The sequence below is a fragment of the Maniola hyperantus genome, chromosome 21 (genome assembly GCF_902806685.2).
Source record: "Maniola hyperantus chromosome 21, iAphHyp1.2, whole genome shotgun sequence".
Classification (NCBI taxonomy): domain Eukaryota; kingdom Metazoa; phylum Arthropoda; class Insecta; order Lepidoptera; family Nymphalidae; genus Maniola; species Maniola hyperantus.
The window spans coordinates 140,398-164,183 of record NC_048556.1 but is presented as its reverse complement, the minus strand read 5'-3'; the positions used below and the strand labels follow the sequence as shown (position 1 = coordinate 164,183).

The window sequence follows — 23,786 nt, the reverse complement described above, 5'->3', positions numbered from 1 at the left end:
TTTTCAATATAGTCCGTAAAATTGAGGAGATTTTATTTGCTGGCAGCCTTTGTTCTACAACTACGCCCTCCTGTCAATGTCATTCAAGTGCCAAAAGAGCCTTGTCGTGCTGTACCGTACTCGCAAACGGTGTTCGTGAAATATGCCATTCTGTATCCATACCCAAATTCAATTTAACTCAAATAAAAGCTTGTTTTGGTATTAAACAATTGTAAATCTAGTAGCAGTTTATGATCGGAATCCACTTAAAGCCTTGTTGAGCCCAAAGCACGCATGGTTGTCTGGCGCTAGGCCGATGCAGTGGAGTTCGCCCAAGAACGCGTCAAAGACTGGCGTCTCCTGGAGCCCGCAGCCCATGCAGGCCACTACCGGTGCTGGATACCGCCCTATGGTAAGATTTATGGGGTGCTAGAACCCATAGTTCTTCAGGTCCTTAGGGCCCGATTCATTGACTTACTATACTATCTTAGGCTGCATCATCACTTGCCACCAGGTCTGATTAGTCACCAAGCGCTAGTCTATAAATTAAAAAAAATTGTTTTCCTTACTTTGCTTAAAAAATAAACAAATCGTAGAAACCTTCTCGAAGAAAGATTTGCCCGGCGCTTTAGCCCTTATGGAGTTAGGGTTTCCACTCGTATCTTTTATTGTTATAGTCGACGCATTTTAAACTGAGTCGTCGAGTTATCTGTCTGTTTCGCTCGCACTTACAGGTCGTAGGTAAATGCGAGCGAAATAGACCGATAACTCGACGACTCAGTTTATAATGCGTCGACTATATTTCGCGATAACAAGGTCGTATGGGCCGCATCTTACGAATTTCGGGTTGGTGAAGCTGAATGAAATTACAATGAAACGAGTCTTTAGGCGTAGCGCCCATAAAAATCTTCTAGATTTTGCTGGTATAGTAAGTCAATGGCCAGATTAATTATTCCTGTGGTAGCCTGATTACTGTGGTACACAAAACTTTATGAAACTTAACACGGCACTTCAGCCACGCTCGTCCGCACTGTGTCAGCGCGGGGGCTTTGCGGGCGTGCGGGGCGCTCCCTCCCCGATTGCCATCTCGACCTGTCGCATATACAGTAACAGTTTTGTGTACATACAAATTGGTAACAGCTACTATACAACTAAGCAGGGGTTGGGGTAAAATTTACTAATTTTTAACAATACATGGGAATTCTCTACATTGCGTACATTCTAATTATATTATGTCGATCTAAAAATCTGTGATCAGCTGCGCGATTGCGGTAAAACTGCATCAATCATTATTACAATCGCAATCGTTGTGATTGGCTGAATGTATGGTATTCTTGTTGCAACAATACATTATAGCCAATAGTAAACGAGCGTCAACCAATCGGAGATGATTGCGATCGTGACATTGTAGCTGTCAGTCTACCGAAACTTTGATGTTCGACTGTCAAAACAATCGAATTGTCGAACTGGAAATGAAAATTTAAACTTGTATAACAAGTTTCGTGACCTGTACAATAACTTAAATGGCTGCTAAGAAATGTAAAAAGCTGCTGTAATGCCCTCTGAAATGTATCGTCCTCTATTTTGTTTTGTTTAGCAGCTCTAGTTCATCCGTCACTTTCTGTTCTTTTCGCTTTTGTTGTTGCATTAATGCTAAGTCTTTTTCTGTCCCTTTCTTCGGGGGTTCTAACGAATATAATATTTGTTGCCTTTTTGCTGAGAACTTTAAGTAGAAAGTGGTACTGGTTCTGAGCACAACCTTATTTTAGAGTATTCGCATACTCTTCTTACTAATGTAATATGAAAAGGACAGACGCAGTTTGACAGTTTTAAATTAAATTTTTAGATGCTAATAGCCGTGATTTTAGCGCACAGTCGCGAGCCTACTGTTTCTTACTGAATCTGTAAATGTAAAGTTCATGTTCTGTCCCTTTTTAGCATTGTTAAAAAGAAAAGGATGCAGATACTCTAAATTTAGTTTAGAGAAAGACAACGGAATCGGTGCCAGTATACTTTTATAACTTTAAGTAAAAGTATCGCTCATGTCATAATACCATACAAAAAAAGGAACGCACTTTCACAGACTCGGATTGGATGAGTGCGAAACCGCCGTTAGGGGTTGAATTTTTAAAAATCCTTTCTTAGCGGATGTCTACGTCATAAGAGCTTTCTGCTTGCCAAATTTCAGCTCGATCCATTATTATTTATTATTATTATTTAAGTATTTTGAACTGTGCGTTGATAGATCAGGCAGTCACCTTGTTCCTTTTATATACAGGCTGTAACCAGAACGCTGGCAAAACGAAGACAGGCGATAGTAGTGATGATTACTGATATGATACCACAATAAAAAATATTAAAAAATCCTATAATTTTACGATCTACTGCAAATAAAACATCTATCTGACTGACGCTAGAGGTCAACGACCGTTGCGAAAGTAGGCCACTCGGAGTACATGCCGCGTCGTAGGCGGGGCATTAACCCGAGTTTTGCACGCTATACATTGCGGGGTTGAAAAATACTAAATCACTAAAACTACAAAATGAGGCAAATGGTTATTGGTATTCGATCATGCTTAGGTAGTATAACAATAACGCTAAGTTTTTCCTAGCGTTCTGGTTGCACCCTGTATTTAGATTTATTTTATTTTATCGAGTTTTTCGATTCCGCATATTCGTTACAACCCAAAAAAATATTTCTTTGTTTACTCAGTTTATTTGCATTCCCGTAGCATGCCAGCACCCTTTTATTTTGCGTTTTGCAGGGTCCCGGCATGATGTTACCACCAATGCCCCATACATTACCCCATACGATACCCCATACGTACCATCCCCCGCATTTTGTTTTGGTAAGTTGCTAAAGTTTCTTTTATTTTTGTTGCAATAGGTTGTACAGTCTGGCAATTTGGTTGAGAACACGCGTTTAGAGAAGTTTCCTTAGCGCGCTCCCAAGCGCTGTCCACACAAACGTAGTTTGTTTCACATTGGAATATCATTCAATCAAACTCAATGGAATTTCGTAACCATGTTCTATACTCTATCTACGGAAAGAAGTTAGTATAGGGGTCTCTGTTATGTAACCCCATACAAATGACATAGAAAATCTCAGTGGGCGTTAACCATTTTGAGTTACCCACCAATCAATCACAAACAAAATGGTTAATGTTCACTGGCATCTTTATGTCATTCCGAACCAATGGTAAATTAATTTACCCAAATTATTTGACGATTCAAAAGCAGTTGTAAAAGTTTATTTGAATAAAAATATATTACTTATATTATATTCTATGGTGTGTTTTAACAGAGACAACCCTATACTAACTTCTTAGATAGAGTATAATAGTTTGCCAGATGTCTGTAAAAATATGTAGTTTCACAGTTACACACCTAAGCTATGAAAATAATAATAAATAATCATTGAGAATTATTTTACATTAAATTTATATGACCGAAACTAATAATATTTAATCGTCATATAGGCACGGACTATTTTTATTTCTAAAATGTGACACTTATTGAAACATCATCATTAAGAACATATTTTTATCATTGGTACTGAAGTTCTCAACCATTTTTAGCAGACTTATTTATTCTTCCGTGATTTATTTGAATTATGTAAATAATTTTGTGTATAAAATATACATCTAATTAATATAACTACTGTGAACTTACCCCTAGGTAATATAAAAATAGCATAACATGAAACGGGTAGTAATAAAATGCTATTATCAATATATCGTAAAACAGTCTCATATTTCTGATAATTATGATAAATCAAGAGCTGTAAGCTTTTATAGAATGGACCAATCTATTCATTTTTTATATATATTTACGAGTATAAGTACTATTTATATTACACTTTTAACGTCTCAAGACTTAGTCGCGGGCATCAGCTAGTTTTATATTTAACCTAAAATATAATATTATATAAAATATTTACAATTTTTATGTGTTCTGTGTACACAGGACCAGGCCACACAACAGGTAAAGTACTTTTGAATGTGTTGATGCACGCACGTGGGCATGGCTACCAGTCTATGTGTACCCATACTTCACATATACATTCTGACACATACATATATAACACCGTCTTTTCTTTGGTATATAACTGTAAAACCAACAATATAATTTACTCAAATAGATGCTTGAGTCTTATTGTTGCGTCTAGTCACAAAATTGTATATAGGCCTACCGTTTAACTGTTTTTTTTTTTTTTTTTTTTTTTTTTTTTTTTGAACTTTTTTTTTTTTTTTTTTTTAATACAATAAAACTTAAAGCTAGCCTTATCTAATTACTATATAAATCATGACCGCGTGGAATGGTGCCAAGAATACTGGCTGCATTTCCGCGCTGGACAGCCAGGCTGATCCGCTGCGCAAAAAATGAGCCAGCCCTTCTGTCACCAGTTGAGGCTATTAATCGCGGTGAAATGTCTCGTAAAAAATTTTTAGCACTAAGACTCCATGGCCCCAGGGTCTCCACGGCAAACGGCACAAAAATGTAACTCTCTATAAGAGAGGCATACTTGCGCCGCTTGCCGTTTTCAGCTGTTTCTGCTGCGGCTCCCGGTCTTGATGCTGTCTTCCTGATATGACACGGGGCCAATGTGTCAACGCAAGTTGCGTCCCACATTAGCGCCCGTCCCCGTTCCCAGGGAACCAGCGTCAATCCATCAGGTACCGTTTAACTCCTTTTTTAAACGGACATTTAAAAAAACGCGCTAGATCATAGATGCAATATGGGGAGACCTGGGCGCGTTTGGAACCCTCGTAGCTTTAGTTTAAAGTTTGCGTAAAAATTATCACCATTATATCTTACAAATCCAACAACTGACAATTAAAAAGTGTAACTTATTACCTATTTTGAATAAATTATTTGATTTTGATGGCACTTGTCCCACCGCCGCCGCGCCGACGAGGAAGCGATTAGCTATCGACTATTTTATCGCTCAAGAAATGTATAGGTACTTAAAATTAATGTATCCGTGGCAATAAAGGAGAAAATAGAAATTATTAATTGTTGATCGCCGACTGTGCAGTGGTGCATAATATGTCGGCAAGAAATTATAATTTGTCGCAGCGACAAGAGCCATCACTCAGCAACGCTCTCTTGGCTCGCACAAAACACTCGCACAGTTTGCGCAGGGATTAAAATTATATATTATGTCGGCTGTCTATCCGTTGCACTTACATACTCGCTCGTAGCACAAAAATAGTTTTGTTTCTGGGCTATGAGCGAGTATGCGATTACTTCCCAAGAAATGTACTTGGGATAGCCCAAGTAATTTCTTGGGAAGTAATTGGAGACCCTAGTGTCATTCAGTTAGTCTCTAAATTATTTTAGTATGAAAAATATTAAACTCTTCAGGAATATACTAAAGAGTGTTTTACAGTGATATACGCTTGCGGCCGATACATAATATTTACATTAAATTTATTATTGATTCATCCCATTTGACTGTGCATTGAATGAAAAAGCGAAATTATTATTTCTGATCATTACATATAACTTTAGAATTTTGGGAATTTTAGTTTAATTATAAACATACAAGTTTTGCACGACAACTTCATGAGAAGATAAATTCCTCATGGCAAATGTTTTCGTTCAAAATAGTGTGGCTAATTCTGTTGTAGTCTCTAACTAAATTAACTGGTCTAAATTCTAGTGATATCCTTCTAATCAAAAGGATAATAATAATAAAAGGAATAACAATTCGTTTAGACCTGTCATTTGTACAAAAGAATTAGCTACAATGTGCCAATTCTGTTGCATACAATCACTATACTAAACTAAAATGTCAGGTCAAATTATTTATTTTAAGCGAAGTTGAGACTAGCAAGAACTTCTTGCAAGTTATTCCGCAAGTACTTTGCAGAATTGTTTACACTACGAGCAATATTGTACATGTACATACATTTGTGACTAGCGGCAAGTCCAGCAAATTACAAAACTTGCGGAAGTGATTGTTTACACGGTAGAAATAGCTCGCAGAAGTTAACTTCTGCAAGTTTTGTTGCTAATCTAAACCTCGCTTTATAATGCTCCCTGCAGAAAAGCATAGCACTTGACTTGACCTATTTGACCTTTCAATGGAGATTGTGTACAACAGAATCAGCTCTAAGTACAATATTGTGGCTAATTCCGTTGTACACAATCTCTAATGTAAACTAAAATGGCACGTCTAAATCTATTGCTATACCTTTCAGAATGTTGCTTGCGGAAAAGGATAGCACTATATTTAGACATGTTCATTTAGTTTAGTTTAGAGATTGAGTACAAGAGAATCGGCCCCATTATATACATAAAAGTTATAAAATATTGCAAAATCCACATTTATGTAGGTAATTATATGAATTACACATTACATAATATATCAAAACTTAATATTATGTATTTTAATATTTTAGGTACAATAGCAAAATTACTACATAATTTATACAAATAGATGAGTAGCTTATGCTATTGATTCTTCCACGTTTATAATATAAGTATTATCATTGGTCCCACAACCTTAAAGAATTCCTGAAAGACATTACTATAACAGGACTAACAAGTTTTCAAGATTTTACTTAAATTACTGTTTTATTTATACAAGAAGTTCATAAATGTAAAATAAGTAATTTTGTTTAGAATTAGGCACAATATCCTGTCCTTGGCATATTATGTTGTCTGAAAATTCCTCTATCCGCGGACAGAAGTTAGTATAGTACTCTCTCTGTTACGTAATCCCATACAAATGGTAGAGACAAAAATCTCAGTGGGCGGTAACCATTTTGTGACACCAGCTGATCACAAACATGTTTTAAAAAAACATTCGTAATTCAATTAGAAAGTAAAGTTTAGTTTATGAATTGTGATTGGTTGGTGACTCAAAATAGTTAGTGCCCACTGAGATTTTTGTCTCTATCATTTGTATGGGATTGCGTAACTAAGAGAGCGCCATACTAATTTCTCTCGGCGGATGGAGTATACCTAGTCAGACATTAAATTAATCACGCAATGATTTGTGGTAAGGTTTCTAATTGCATTTTTTGGAATTCCAGCAACAACCAGCGATGGTAATGGGTATGAACGCGACACCCATGATGCCGATGGGAGCCATGCAACCCATGAGACCGCCCGTACCCCCGCAACCTACGAACCAGTTCAGTTAAACTGTTTATTTTCGTAGTATATTATAAATTGAGTTCTATTGCGTTGGCATTGGGTTGATTTTTTTAACATCATTTTGTCTTATAACGTGTCACATCAAAGATACATTTTTGAACATGAAAAATTAAGATTTGAATTTTCTGTTAGTTCGCTATCGGAAATTCATCAATATACAACACGGACAAAGAAACTAGAATCCAGTTAGTTGTTAAAAAACACCATTTTTGTTGAGATGTTGCCAGCTTAAAAACAAAATTACTAATTGGTAGGAATTTATTTTCAATTTGAATGTAGTTTTACCACTGTCAAAAATATTCCGAATAAAATGGAAAACATTTTTTTTTGGATTTCAGCCCAGTGTCAACATGAACCATCACGGCTCATTTGCTTACAGATAAATAATAAAGTACAGTTAGCATTGAACCGTGCGATTCACTTAATATAGTCGCAGATAGTTATTTGTCACAGATAACAAAACGATGTTTGCATTAAAATCATTAAATTAATACAAAACAACGATACGGTTACAATAAAAGTTTCATGAAAATATTCGATACATTTTTGACTTAGTAGTTAAAAGTTAAATAGTATGAATCAAAAGATGTAGGAGACAAAATTTTTATATATTGATTCCAATTTCTAAATAACTTTTTTAAATAAACCGTTTTTAAAACTTTATGGGTTTTTGAGTGATTGTCGTATTGTTATTTTGTGACGGTGTAGTTCAGCATTGTATATACAGCCTAAGATTGCTTCAACGGTTCAATATATTATGTTATTGATATGCCGCTGACTTGTGAACCATGTAGGTAGTTATAGTTTATTAGAATATGTTATAGAATTGAAGTTCTTAAGATCTTTAAATAATTTTATTCTTTCAATCAGTAGTTTTTTTTAATAGGCAGTAAAATATCAAATGCCAAAATAAAAATTTCTTTGATTACATAGTATGAAATAAATTTTCAATTTAAATAATAAATTATTGTTTGTATTACTGAACATTATTATTAAAGGCAACTTAACTGTGCTCTTTCTCTATCATAATTTTAATAGAAAATTTTATAATCATAGTCCAATCATCTCATTTTTCGTAAAGATATTAAATATTTGTTTCTTATGAAATGGTGCGTAGCGATAAATTTATTTTAGTTGTCATCGAATCGACTTCACATTCCATATATTTTGTAAAATTGTTTATCTTTAGTCTCAGTTTAAATGATTCTAAGATAGAAATCTACGGTAGCTATTTTCTGCAAAACTTTTGCTGACCTAAAATACGGGATTTTTGTAACATTATATTATGTCTAGTGTTTTAACAACCGAAATTCGAAAGAGTCAATAATGTAAAATTGAGTTTCTTGCAATTTTATTTGTATTTAATTTGCGTTAACATTGAAATAATATTCCAATATAGTTTATATTCCTACCCTTTTGACATAGCCAGCATTTATGATTCGGAATAAGTACTAAAATCAATTCTTTATTGGATTATGTAGTCCGATTTGAATAAAAACATATATCCATATATCTTATAGAATTATATTATACGATATTATGTGTATAAATTAATATATTAATATAGAACAGACATTTAGCCTATATTATTACACTTATGAACGTCGATACTTATTGGATATTTAATAATAATTAACTATTATAATGTTGTTTCCTCATTTCTCACGTTATTATTGTACATTATATTGGTATATTAAGGATGCCACACGTAAGTAAAATATATTTACCTAAACATTGAAAATGTACTCACATATTACGCTGAAATTTGATATAATGTTAAAATAAATATATATTATATCTGTGGTGTCCTTAAAAATATATCTTATGTATAGTCTTATTAGATTGTTATGAAATTAGAAATTACGGGTGTACATTTTACAACATGGCTGTTTGATTTTGAACACAGACGATTGCGATGTAACATGGATGCGTTTCTGTATAGGTTTAATAGGGATAAAAGTGAGATAGCCGTTGTTCCAAGTCTAGTTTTAAATAGTCAACAATTTCTGTGTCTCTCTTTTGTGGCTTAGGTGCTTATTGTGTTGCCAGAATAGTGTCTTATTTTCCATTAATATTATTATCAAAATGCACTCATAATTGAGTTCTATGTTTTCATGGGGGAAAATTTTGAGAGTTTGCACGTTTTAACTGTTAAGTTTTGAATTAATTTATATTCATGTTTCTGGAAAATATTAATCGCTGATTATATTAAATAAAATGTAAATGAATTTTATTTCTACTAAAAATTGTAGTATGCTAAAGTAGAAAATTAATAGCGTGATACTGTGTTTTAAGACTGCAAATTATTTAAAAGTATTATCGATTTATTATGATTTGTTAGTAACATTTGTTTTTGCCTTTTTCACTTTTAATTTCAATAGTTACGAATGTAATCAAATGTTGCCATTTAATAAACAGGTATTTATCATTAATTGAAATTTGGTAGAAAATGGCGTATGCTTAATCTATTTGGTGTTAATGTTTAGAGAAAATGTTTACTAATTATGTATAACGCGTAGCTGTTTGTTAAAACTATCTTAGATTTAGGATACAATTTCATTTTTACGTTCAAGAACTCCTCAATATAACACTATAGATGTGTAAATAAAATGTAATTTTCATAGTTAAAATAGTGCAAATATATTTTGCTACTTTAATTAGACATCACTTAAATAAAAAATACACTAATGTACATTTCATACACAGAACAAGAAAACTATATTTTGCAAGTATAATCCTTTAATGTCTAATGAATGTAACAAAGTATTAAATAGCTTATTTAATGTATTTTTAGTCTTTGGTTTATATTTAAATTTAATGATATTTGATATCATTTGCAAAACACCCAGAATCTTTTGATAGAAATGTTATATCGTAGATATAATATTTAGTGCAATATTCAATTGTGTATTGATTCTTTCTAATTCAAGACAAGTTATAATGAGACTTGCCGCATTGTTTGTCATTTTTCGCAGCTCGCCATATCTTAATTTTTATACTGTGATTTATAGTGGATTCGACTAATATTGTTTAAATGTTGGGATTCGCTAAATATCTAGACTTATGGTTTTTCGATTTTGTATTATTTTAAGAGCGATTTTCTTTATTTTATTTAGAAATTGCGAAGATGTACATTTTATTTAACAATTGTGGTTTTATTTCTTTTATGTAAATATCCCATTTGCTAGATGTCGTGCCTTTAAATATCCGATTTAGTTTATTTATGAAATAAATAAAATGATTCAAGTCCTTATTTTTGTTTTTTTATTTAGTTATTTATTTTTAAACCTTGGGGTCCAGTATTAGCCTTTTTAAAATTCACCCGAATACCCAAATGTAAGTATAAAATTTAGAGATACCACATTCTTTCTACTATTAAAGCGAGTACTTACCTCCAATTCAAATGACAATACTACTAAAACCTACTATTTATAGTGACGTGGTTAATGATGTAGTCTCAACATTTGCAAGATCGACGTTAATTAAAATAAGTAGAAGTGGTAGAAGAAGATTGTTTACCTACTTCTGTAGAAATGCCCTATTTGGAATAATTAACGGCAAATCATTATCTGCAAGTGTGAGAACTATAATATGATTAAAAGAAGAAAGCAAGTCATTTTAGTCCTATCTGTACTTCTATTTGATACTATTAGTATTAGCTGCAGTTAAATTTTCACCTACCGGGACAGGCCAAAATTATGATGGTGGGAATGAACGTTTATAAGTAGCTGAAAAATTTGGCGTCTGAAAGTTAGTTTCTTTAGTAAGCTAAAACAAGGGGATGTCATGTTTAGAAATATAAGAGAATTGATGGCTCAAATGTTGATGCACCTTGCAAAAATATCGGTTTTCTACATGTCATTAAATTGGTATTTTTATGGTAGAAAATATATACCTACCTACAATGCTAGAAGTTTTAATTTAAACTTAAAATTATAATCTTGTATTTCTAAGACAGAACATAAATTGTGTACCTATCCTGTTATTAGACAAATGTATATTTTTGTTAAAAATGGACTATTTTCTACCCATCATCATTTCACATTATTAAGGTAGAAAACAATCCATCAAACGCTTAAAGTGTGTGTGTTGTTAAATCGCAATTAACAGCGGTAAATATGTATAGAACAATAAATAAATTAAAGTTTATCTTGTTTTTTTCACCTTACAAAGAAAAATAAAGATTTTTAACACTGGAAAAGCCCAACAGTATGTTAATCTTATTTGTTACTTTTGAAGACCTCCCTAGCGCAGTGATAGGTAGGTACATGTTGTGGTGTTACAAGTGAAATATTCCGGGAATCCATAATTTCTAAATTGATTTTGTTTGGTGAGTGGTAAGTCGATATAAATGACTTAAATTGTATCGCCACTGACAAGGGCTACTGGTTAGCTTGTATCTTATTTTTAATATTACGTATGTAGGTATATTAAGTTTGAGACACTGAACCGATTTGGCTGAAAGGCGTGGAGAAACTTATCCTGAATCAACATGTAGGTATAGGCTGCGATTCACCTGTAAAATCAAAGAGTTCTAGCAGGATTTTTAAAAAACCGATATCCAGCGGACGATATCGTGGGCATAATCTACCTACCTATTCAATAAAAATTACACATAAGTTAGCTGCATTCAGTAGGACGATTGGTTGCTACTTGCTATGGTGCCATTGGAACAGAATCGTTAGAGCATTTCATTTTATCGATTTCCTGCTAAAGAAGAAACCGGCCGAAGTGTAAACGACATGTAAAAAGTACTCTGTGGTCACGACTCACGTGGCTGCTGGTAAGTATTAAGAGATTTTCCAATAAAGAAGAATTTAAATTGCAACTTTCCGAGATTAGTGGCAACATTGCAAATGCTGCCACTAAATAAGCAAAGATTTGGCATTTTTTTACGCACCAAAAACTGCAAAATTAACAAAAGTTTTATTACATAGGTACCTAAGTCATAGCATTTAAGATAAACAGTATTTAAAATTTTAATAAAAATATTATGTACTTAGCAGAATCCGTGTTACAAAAATGGTAGAAAATGAGCTAAAATTTTTCTTATTATGGCAGCCCGAAACAAATCGATGACAGAAAGCAACGGGAATTTTCACTCGGTAGGAGTGACGACATTTTGTCAATAAATTGTAAATTTCTTCTAAGTTATTGTAAAAATTCGTAGTTATTAGTGTTAAAAAGCCACAAAGATGGCAGACAATGAACAAAAAGCGATGCAGTTGATAGCGGAAGCGGAGAAAAAGTTAAATTCGTCGAAATCGTTCCTCGGTTCACTGTTCGGGTAAGACAATGATTAGCTCATTATTTTGTTGTTAGCGCCCTTAATAAATTTTCTATTGTTCTTTTTTCATTAATATCACGAATAATCAACATTATTTTACATAAAACAATCAACAGAACTTAGGTCCATTGTCTAAAAAAGGTTCCTTTGATTAATATTGTTATAGCCAAAAAACCCCGTTATTTTCCTAGTTATAGATAGGAAACCAAGCAAGCTGTGTTATTTTTAGAATTAACTATGTTCAGAGTTTTTTGTTAAAGTAAATCGGATAGGTAGTTACCAGGCAAGTAGGCTAGGCCATGATTCATAAAGAACAATAATTTTCCATGTTGCTTTGCTGTAGGTACACTTTGTATTGTACCTACTTCTACTCAAGCAAACTTAATGAACCATGTACATATAACTCTCTTTCTCTCTCTTATGGTTAATATTTGAAAAATCATCTCAATTATTAACATCAATTTCAAGTTTTTATCTTCTGTAGTTTAAGCTGTCTCGTTGTTGTAAGTCAGTCAGTTAAGAATGCTCTGTTTAGGTAAACTAGAGATCTATAGATTAATATTGTAAAATAATAATGATATATTATTATTATAGAGTGTACTTTGACTTTATTAGACTTTACTCAGAGTTATGAGGAGACAGATTTATGTATGTGAGAGACAATTCTGTCTCATTTTAACTGTGTTAAGTCTAAGCAAAGTCAAAGTTTGCTCTATAGATCTCAGCCTTAGACTCAATATCTGAATTTTTATACTGTTACTAGCTTATGCTCGGGACTTTGTTCGCGTGGACTAAACAAATTACAAACTCCTATTTCACACCCTTAGAGGTTGAATTTTCAAAAACCCTTTCTTAGCGGATGCCTACGTCATAATAGCTATCTGCATGCCAAATTTCAGCTCAATCCGTCCAGTAGTTTGAGCTGTGCGTTGATAAATCAGTCAGTCAGTCACCTTTTCATTTTATATATTTGAGATTAATACTAAATCTGGTAATATTGTAAAGGGGTCAATACCCGCAACTATGATGAATTCAATGCAGAGGTAAAGAAGTGACATTCGAAGGCTTAGAATAGAATGTAATCCAAAAGGTCAGGATTCTAACTAAATGTTGAAAATGATTTAGATTCAGTAGAAGCAGAAACATTCATTACAATGAGATGTTATACAGTATTATATGTTGATATGTTGATATGTTTCACCTTACATAACAGACATGCTAAATTGGCTGTTCAAAATTTAAAAATTAGTCTATTGTGTAAAAGCACAATTCTATTATATAAGCCACCATTGGTACTGATTCTGAGCACAACCTAATTTTAGAGTATTTGCATACTCTTCTTACTAATGTAATATGAAAAGGATAGACGCAGTTTGACAGTCTTAAATTTAATTTTTATATGGTAAAACCCGTGATTTTAGTGCACAGTCGCGAGCCTACTGTTTAAATTTGTAGCATGCACTAAAATTTAGAGTCTTTAAATGTAAAGTTCATGTTCTGTCCCTTTTTAGCATTGTTAAAAAAAAAGGATGCAGATACTCTAAATTTAGTTTAGAGAAAGACGACAGAATCGGTACCAATGTGTGATAAAATTTATTTTAAAGTAGATAATGCCGCAACTTCGTTTGCGTGGTATCCAGTTTTAAAAATCCTGTGGGAACTCTTTGATTTCCTGGGATAAAAGTAGCCTATGGCCCCAGGATGCAAGCTATCTTTGTAGCAAATTTCATTAAAATCGGCGGTGAAAATCTAGCAGACAGACAGACACACTTTCGCATTTATAATATTAGTATGGATGTTTATCCTATTATATCCTACCAGAGGATCATCAAAAGTTGAAGAGGCAGTGGACTGCTACCTCCGTGCAGCGAACCTTTTCAAGATGGCAAAGAAATGGGCTCAAGCCGGCCAAGCCTTCTGCACCGCAGCACAGCTCCATCTCAAGGCTGGTGTCCGTCATGATGCGGCTACCAACTTCGTGGATGCTTCCAACTGCTACAAGAAGTGTGATCCTAATGGTAAGTATCCCTTTTAACTGGATTATTTAACTTTTTTAGGGTTCTGTACCTCAAAAGGAAAAACGGAACCCTTATAGGATCACTTTATTGTCTGTCTGTCTGTCAAGAAACCTACGGGGTAGTTCCCGTTGACCTAGAATCATTAAATTTGGCAGGTAGGTAGGTTTTATAGCAGACATTCGGGGAAAAATCTGAAAACGTGAATTTGTGGCAACACAAAAAAAAATTAAAATGTGTTCATGAACAAATAATTAGTATTTCCAACTTTCAAAGTAAAATTACTAAACCAAGTGGGTACCAATATGTCATATGAAAGGGCTTTTTACCTGTAGATTCTAAAACAGATTTTTATTTATTTTCACGCATAATAGTATTTGATTTATTGTGCAAAATGTCGAATAAAAATACGACTAGTACGAAACTTGCGCGAGAGTTGCTCGCACTTGGCCGGTTTTTGGAAAATCTTTAGATAATGACCTTTCAATTCGACACCTTTGAATTTATCATAGTTTAGATAGTAGCATAGTATGGCGTGTAATATAGTTAAACCATATCAAGGCCCACCAATTAAGTTCCCACCTCTACATGATAATGATAAGACAAATTCAAGTTGCACTCTTATCATGTTTCTATTCACTGTAATAAATCAATTTGTTTGTTTTTTTAATCTACCAAGTCGATAATCTTCAATGGTCACTGATATAGAAAGATCTCAGATCAGAAATAAAAATATTCCGTGACTATGTCGATTAAATAATATTATACCCTATGTATACAAATGATAGAGCCGAAATTCTCAGTGGGCGTTAACCATTTTGATTCACTAACCAATCACAAACGAAAGTATGTTTTCTGATTGAATTGCGAATATGTTTTGAAAACATTTCAAACGGTTTTTAAAACATGTTTGTGATTGGTCGGTGACCCAAAATGGTTAACGCTTACTGAAGTATTTGGCTCTATCATTTGTATGGGATGACGTAACATAGAGCGCGCTAGGTTATACCTACTAAGTTATTTCGGCGGATAGGGTATAATTAAATAATTAATCGTTTACTGCTATCAATTGTATTTGGTTTATTTTTTTAAAAATATTAGCCATGTTAATATTATAATAACTAATATTCCCTTTACCTCTCCAACTAAGCGTCAAGCTTGTGCTAGGAGTAGGTGCGACAATAGTGCAACAAGTGGGGTTTGAACCGTCGACCTTTCGGTTATCAGTCCACTCCTTTACCGGTTGAGCTATTGAGGCTCTGACGTTACGTCAGTTGTTTCGTGAATTTTAATATGAAGTCCCGGTGACTTTTTTTTAAAAATAAAAATGGCAAGCAAACTTGCAGGCGGGTCACCTGATGTTAAGTGATTACCGTCGCCCATGAACATTTGCAGTACCAGAGGAACTTGTTTTACTGAAACCACTTTTAGGAATTTGTTGATCCGCCCCTTGAATAACCCCGTGTTGTAATCTAATGGGAACACCGCCGAAGGGAGTTGATTCCACAGTTTGCATGTGCGTGGAAAAAGGGATCTGGCACAACGGACGGTCGAAGTGCACCAGACACCCAGGTGGTGAGGGTGAAATTGTTTGCGGTGGCGTGCGGTGCGGTTGTAGAAAAAGGAGGGTGGAATGAGATCAAACAACTCTTCAGAGCACTCCACATTATAGAGGCGATAGAACACGCAAAGAGAGCTTACGTCTCTGCGGTGCTCCGAGCTTTCCAACGATCCGGTTAGTTTGGGATCGTCCACAAGTGGAACAGCCCGCCTTTGGATCCGATCAAATGGAAGGAGTTTGACTTGGTCCCTGACTACATAAACTCGAACGCTGATTTTCATTTCAGAGGCTGTCTCGTGCCTTCTAAAAGCTATCGAGATCTACACTGACATGGGAAGATTTACTGTAGCCGCTAAACAACATCAGGTAATTATAATTCTAAATTCAAAATAAATTATTCTTATTATTAAAAAAAAAAAAAATGACACATTTGATAAGACTTGTATGTATAAAATATAACTCACCTGTTTTGCTAGATAAATACCAAACTAAAAACCACGATCTTACGTCATAGTACGTCACAAACTGGAAACCTTGGTCCTACATAGCAGACTTTTTAAAAATACTATTCCCACGTTTTTGGCGATAACTCAAAAACTACTTTTTGGGGTTTGCCGCTTCATAAAAAAGGCTGTATATCTGTTTATAAGTTCCGCAAATTGATAATGCGCGTGGCCGCCATTTTCGTGACGTCAGCCTAGACTCAAGATTCGAGGTGGTGGTATATTTTTATTTCGGCTAACGTCAAAATGACGTCATTTCAATGTTAATGAGACATGGTTCCAGCGCAATAGCAATTTGCGGGACTTATACCTCTATTATGAATTGTTGTAATAAAGACTACAAGTTTTTTTAAATCATAGAGATCCTGTATGTTTTATTTCTCAGAATATAGCAGAACTTTATGAAACGGAGTGCGTGGACTTAGCGCGAGCGATGCAACACTACGAACAAGCGGCCGACTACTTTCGCGGAGAAGAATCTACTTCTTCGGCTAACAAGTGCATGCTGAAGTTAGCGCAATACGCCGCGCAACTTGAGCACTACGACAAGGCCATACAGATCTACGAGCAGGTTTGTGGCTCACTGCACTTCGTATAAATAGACACATTTAGTTAACAAATGCATGATAAAGTTAGCGCAATACGCCGCGCAACTTGAGCACTACGACAAGGCCATACAGATCTACGAGCAGGTTTGTGGCTCACTGCACTTCGTATAAATAGACACATTTAGTTAACAAATGCATGATAAAGTTAGCGCAATACGCCGCGCAACTTGAGCACTACGACAAGGCCATACAGATCTACGAGCAGGTTTGTGGCTCACTGCACTTCGTATAAATAGACACATTTAGTTAACAAATGCATGATAAAGTTAGCGCAATACGCCGCGCAACTTGAGCACTACGACAAGGCAATACAGATCTACGAGCAGGTTTGTGGCTCACTGCACTTCGTATAAATAGACACATTTAGTTAACAAATGCATGATAAAGTTAGCGCAATACGCCGCGCAACTTGAGCACTACGACAAGGCCATACAGATCTACGAGCAGGTTTGTGGCTCACTGCACTTCGTATAAATAGACACATTTAGTTAACAAATGCATGATAAAGTTAGCGCAATACGCCGCGCAACTTGAGCACTACGACAAGGCAATACAGATCTACGAGCAGGTTTGTGGCTCACTGCACTTCGTATAAATAGACACATTTAGTTAACAAATGCATGATAAAGTTAGCGCAATACGCCGCGCAACTTGAGCACTACGACAAGGCCATACAGATCTACGAGCAGGTTTGTGGCTCACTGCACTTCGTATAAATAGACACATTTAGTTAACAAATGCATGATAAAGTTAGCGCAATACGCCGCGCAACTTGAGCACTACGATAAAGCTAAACAGATCTATGAGCAGGTTTGTGGCCCACTTTTCTTCATACAAATCCACTTCTTCAGCTAACAAGTGCATGCTGAAGTTGATCTTGAATATACAGTGACACCACAACAGTCTCATCACGATGTTGTACTTCTTTGCAGATCGCGAAGTCGTCTCTGGAGAATAGTCTTCTCAAGTACAGCGCAAAGGAGTACATGTTCCGCGCCGCGCTCTGCCACCTCTGCGTGGACATCCTCAATGCGCAGCACGCGCTGGAGAAGTACTGCGGCCTGTACCCCGCCTTCACTGACACCCGGGAATGCAAACTCATCAAGGTGAGTTCACCCCATAGTCGGGGTCTTCTCCGATTGGCCGGAACGGCCAAGCGGGGGTACGGGCTCCGAATCCTGGCCTCCTTACCCGGGTGGGGTGCAGGGTAACTTAGTGCCCTGGTAAATGTCACCCGCATCATCATTGTAGCAGTCTCCACATACTGACACTAGATGGCCCTACTCGCAACTCGTGTTCACACGAGTTGCGAGTTTCTGTCACGACAGGACATATGCAACGAGGTAACTTACAACAAACAAACTAGATGTCACCACCACTGTTATATCCAACAGTTAAGAGTGTAAACTTATCAAGGTGAGTCAATCATCATCATTATCATTGTGGCAGTCTTTACATACTGACACTAGATGGGCCCTACACGTAACTCGAGGTAACTGACAACGAACATGCTAGATGTCACCACATCTTCAAGCGCGCTATCCTGAATCGCGCAAACGAAGTTTTCACTACGGAGACCTATACAAGCTCCAAGATACAACAGTCGGACCAGCTGACTTTAAGACAGAGTTTAAACAAAGAGCTATATGTCTCACATAAATCTGTTTCGTTTTAACTCAATCTTAACTCTGACCAAAGTCAAAGTGCGTTCTATAGATCTCAGCCTTAGTGACAACTTTAACAGTGAAGGAAAACCTCGTGAGGAAACCTGCGTGCCTGAAAATTGAAATACAATCCACAATGTTCTCAAAGGTGTGTCAAATCTGCTAATCCGCATTCGACCCAATTCAAGAGGAGACCCGTGTTCAGTAGTGAAGCGCTGGGTTTAGATGATGATAACAGATTATTTTGGTTTCTTCAGGAGCTGATCGAGCACCTGGAAGACCAGAACATAGATGCCTACACCGAAGCGGTGAAGACATACGACAGCATATCGCGCCTCGACCAATGGTACACCACCATGCTGGTGCGCATCAAGAAACAAATCAACGACAACCCCGACCTGCGCTGAATGCGCCCGCACCAGCCACCCGTCTCTGCGACCCAGTTTGTTGTCTGTGGTTAGGGAAAATTAAAAAAAATCAGCTGTGAAATTTAATATAGATAAAAACGTTTTCGAAAAAATCCCGACTGCAGTTTGTACTCCATATTAAAGCGCATAAAATCAGCCATTTAGAATTTTTAAGAATTTTGATACACTCGCGCCATCATCGAGGCGAATCTAATGACTTATCATTTATCAAAATCGGTTGAGTCGTTGAGTAGTTACGATACAAACTTTTGGGCTTCGCCGCAGTCGGGTAAAAAGAAAATTCAATGTGAAAATTAAAAAATAAATATTTTGAAAAAAAAAACGCTAGTTGACATTGAGATATTATTTGTGTTTTTGAACTGTTCATTTCTTGGCCCGGTTGACCTTAGAGAGGCGAGAGAGATATTCAGTCGACCAATCAGATTTTTCAGGATGACGTGATAATTTTGTTCACATGATCTATCAATAATTTGATTGGTCTGCTAAAGAAAGGGATATCATGTAATTAGTAAAAAATAAAGCTTTTAATCTATGGCACTTTAGTACCTTAAAACCTTGATATAAGATGACGGCCTCAAAAGGTGTTCCAGTTAGCCATTAGTTAGGCATTTGTTGCATTAACAAAATGTCAAAAATAAAAATCTTAATGACATCCACATGTTCAATATTGGGACTTTGTCTATATTAATTAAACTAACAGACAAACAATGATTATATTTATATAAGAAGTAGATACGTTATATGCGTGTCTAAAGTGAAGACTAAGGTTCTTGAGTCATTTGTAGAGCGCCGTCTCTTTTATTCTCGTGTGATTTGTATCTTCTGTCTCACTCATCACCGAGAACGAATTTTATCAAATGAACGTAACATGTCTATGGTGTAATTTCATAGCAGACAAAGCTCAAAGTGTCGTAGAGACGGTGTGGCTAAATATTATTTCCATTTCTACTCTTGTAGCATATTTATTGCCTATTACATTACATTTGATTGTATAGGTTAGGCGCAGGTTACACTACTGGCCAGAAAAATGGAGTGTCATTAAAAATGCTTTATTTCAAGTTATTTTCTTCTATAGTAAGTAGTAGTATTTTCGTCTATGCCAAACCTAATTGTTAATTACCATAAAAAATCTGCTTGGTCAGAATTCGATGCTTAATATGGCTATATGCCGTTAAAAAAAATTCTATTTTTCATATTAATAAATTCCTTTTTAACTTTCAATATAAGTATTATTAGTGTAGAAACTATGCAACGAAGCAGTTCTCCTATTCTGTTTAAACGTAGTATAATTGACTATTTTATTTTTAAAACAATGTAACTTCATTAGTATTCGTGACAAGCAAACCTTTTTACATATTTATAGTTATTTAAATATGGAAAAAATGCATTGTTCTTGACCTACGCCACAAAAAAATGTTCTCATCATCTTTCAAATTTAATATTAAATGCCTTACGCTGTGTTCATTAGCAATATATAAAAGGAAAAATTTACTGACTGACTGATTGACTGATCTATCGACGCACAGCTCAAACTACTGGACGGATCGGGCTGAAATTTGGCATGCAGATAGCCATTATGACGTAGAGATCCGTTAAGAAAAGATTTTTGAAAGTTCAACCCCTGAGGGGGTGAAATAGGGGTTTCAAATTTGTACCCTTAAATAAGCTAGTTAGCAATAAGCATTGTTAATTTGTGCAAGTTTTAGTATTTAAGACACAACACCACTACTTTAATTGGTACCATAAAAAAATTTAAGACCAAAAGGTTCAATGGTTTTAATGTGCAATCGGTTTTTAAATATGAATCAATGTGTGTACGTATGGTACAAATAACAAAACGGCAAGGCAACGCCACGCGTCACATGTACGTTAATAATAGTATATATTTTGACCAGTTATTTATTGCTAATGGATATTTTAGACAATATGCTTTATATTTTTTTAACTGCTTAAACTATAAACGTGTTAACTATCTAACATTCAAAATGATTAATCATTAAGCAGATTTTTTATGTCAATTTAAAATTAGTGAGAAAACTCTTAAGCTAAATATTTATGGTATATATTTTTTTAATGTGTGTAATTTTTTTGGCCGGTAGTGTAACCTAATGATTTAGTATTCGAAAATTAGTTATTATAATGTAGTGGTTAAGTCGAAGGGTTTTCTAAGGATCATGATTAATAAGCGATGCACTGCAAAAATATTCCATAAATGTATAAGTACACTAGAAATATAACATAAAAATCTTATATTATGGCAACACTTAATACCAATGCATTTTTAGGCTTAAAAGACTTGATTTCAAAGCCATAGTTATTTTTTTCTAATGTTATGTCAGAAATAAAATATTTAAAAACGCTTAACTAAATTAATTGGTTCGGATATAATAAAAAATAAGCCCCAAACTAAAATACGACTACGAAAAATGCTGGTAAATACCTTGTACAAGTAAAATTTAAAAAAAAGATCTTTTGAATAATTGAATAGTCAAAATGTATCTCATTTGGTAACAATCTATTAATTACTACAGATAACCGATAGAAATTTTGTTATATTTAAAGAAATACCTATACTTACATGTTTTGTACATAATATTGGAATTTTTTTTTATTTGTTAAAATTCCTACCAAAATAGTAGTTGATTTTTTCTTTTTTGGATGTTGATTTTCTTACACATAAGTAGTTTTTTTCGACGAATTCTGCCAAAATAGTAGAATTTAATCTCAACGGACTTATTTATGTTTATATTATTTAAAAAGTTAGTCTTTTAATTTAATAAAACGCTGATCTACTTTTATAATATACATAAGTCCTTGTATTTAATCAAAAAAATTGTCACAGAACTTACACTACCTAGAATTATTTGGTTTTATTTTTGAAAAGATGTTACCTTCAATTAAACTAAAAAGTAATAATTCCTACTTCCAATTAAAATAATTGTAACTATTAGTTCGTTGTCGTTCAGGTTAAAATTGTAACTATTAGTTCGTTGTTGTAAATATGTATGTTAATTTTTTTTATGATTTAATGAACGTGTTTCGTTATGGATTAAATATATTTTTTGTTTATTTTTGGTTTTTATTATTTTTATGTTAAGTTTCCTATATTTTTCTTTTCTTTCTTTATCATACTACGTAATATTTTACGCTCACCTGGGAACTTAAGCGAGCATAGTTCATTGCAGTCCGCTGGTGTGTACGCAGCATTACATAAAAGCTACGGAAATGGAAAACTAGCATCCATAGAGTAATATTATGTCATCCTTGTCATCCATGTTTTTAGTCGAAAATGCTTATTCAGTGTATGCACCCCAGTCCCCATGCACCCTAAAACATAGGGTGTTTATGAAACATACCTAATTGTCCGCTTATTCACCCCGGACGTGGCGGATTATTAGAATTCTTATTTTATTTTTTAGTGTGCCGTACCTCAAAAGAAAAAACGGAACCCTTGTAGGATTACTTTGTTGTCTGTCTGTCAAGAAACCTACAGGGTACTTCCCGTTGACTTAAAATCATGAATTTGGCAGGTAGGTAGCTCTAATAGCAGACATAAGGGGAAAACTGAATTATGGTTACGTCACACAAAAAAAAAGTCTGAAAAAGAAGTCTGGTCTTGAACTGATTATTAGTAGGTATTTTCAATTTTCGAAATAAGATAACTATATCAAGTGGGGTATCATGTGAAAGGGCTTTTACCTGTGCATTCTAAAACAGATTTTTATTTATTTTTATGCATCATAGTTGTTGAATTATCGTGCAAAAAGTCGAAAAAATACGGCTCTCGGTGCGCGAGCCTGACTCCCACTGTCGGGTTTTAGTCATGGGGAGAGAGTCGGATAATACACATTGCCGATTATACTAGGGTGGATAATGGAATAAGCCGACAAAGAGCTAAGATTATGGAACCCACATGGAACCTATATCAAAAAGTACAGCCTGTTAATTTGATTGAGGTAAAACAAAACATCAGTGGCCCTACCGCGGTTGTTTGACAGCGACAATGTCACGATCGCAATCATCTCTGATTGGTTAATGCTCGCTTACTATTGGCCACAATGCATTGTTGCAACAAGAATCTCACAAATTCAGCCAATCAGAACAATTGAGATTGTAATAATGATTGATGCAGGTTTTAGACAATCGCCCTACAGATATTCGAAGTTGATTGTCGCAAATCATCGTAAGTATTTTTATGGTGATCGCATGGGGGAATTGAGAAACGACCCGATTCGTGACCCGACCCGTTTGCAACTCAGAATGATTGTTAATAATTTTTCAATACGATCAATTCGGCAGCATCGGTCACAATGCATTTTTAGTACCTACCTATTGAAAAATTCGTTGCACCACCTCTATTTCTCTTATTTCTTATGTGGTCATCTTTATAATATCACATTATTGCCAGTTTTATAGTGGTTTCAGCAATATCTAGTACGAGTACCTTTATGCTCTCTAAATATTTAATATTTTTTTATATAATCTATGAGCATAAAACATTCGTTAACTACTTATTAGGATAAAAATTATAATTATTTCTCATCATTTCTGGTAGAATAAGCTAGATCTATAGA

At 34.7% G+C, this 23,786-nt stretch overlaps 2 protein-coding genes across 15 annotated transcripts in view; both read left to right on the top strand.

The window, feature by feature from the left end:
- lap (phosphatidylinositol-binding clathrin assembly protein lap) overlaps positions 1-10,399 on the top strand; it is a 45,723-nt gene extending 35,324 nt beyond the window's left edge. For 5 of the 14 annotated variants that reach the window (XM_034979987.2, XM_034979985.2, XM_034979990.2 and 2 more), the window contains 4 exons: positions 292-391; positions 2,745-2,828; positions 3,946-3,963; positions 7,023-10,399. In XM_034979987.2, the coding sequence (XP_034835878.1) occupies positions 292-391; positions 2,745-2,828; positions 3,946-3,963; positions 7,023-7,133 (313 nt within the window). In that variant the 3' untranslated portion in view covers positions 7,134-10,399. The remainder of the gene's footprint in view (positions 1-291; positions 392-2,744; positions 2,829-3,945; positions 3,964-7,022) is intronic. The other 9 variants (XM_034979986.2, XM_069505899.1, XM_069505898.1 and 6 more) reach the window with 5 other exon arrangements.
- Positions 10,400-12,208: 1,809 nt separating this feature from the next.
- alphaSnap (Alpha-soluble NSF attachment protein) lies at positions 12,209-22,281 on the top strand. Its single transcript, XM_034980000.2, has 6 exons — positions 12,209-12,433; positions 14,255-14,451; positions 16,296-16,375; positions 16,898-17,083; positions 18,053-18,226; positions 19,042-22,281. The coding sequence occupies exons 1-6, from the start codon at positions 12,342-12,344 to the stop codon at positions 19,189-19,191; spliced, it is 879 nt and encodes a 292-aa protein (XP_034835891.1). The 5' UTR covers positions 12,209-12,341; the 3' UTR covers positions 19,192-22,281.
- The last annotated feature ends 1,505 nt before the right edge of the window (positions 22,282-23,786 follow it).

Excerpts from the sequence above, each read along its gene's own strand:
- alphaSnap (XM_034980000.2), top strand. The coding sequence starts at position 12,342 with ATGGCAGACAATGAACAAAAAGCGATGCAGTTGATAGCGGAAGCGGAG. Across the intron at positions 12,434-14,254 it reads TTCCTCGGTTCACTGTTCGG|AGGATCATCAAAAGTTGAAG; the intron begins GTAAGACAATGA and ends ATATCCTACCAG. Across the intron at positions 16,376-16,897 it reads TAGCCGCTAAACAACATCAG|AATATAGCAGAACTTTATGA; the intron begins GTAATTATAATT and ends TTTATTTCTCAG.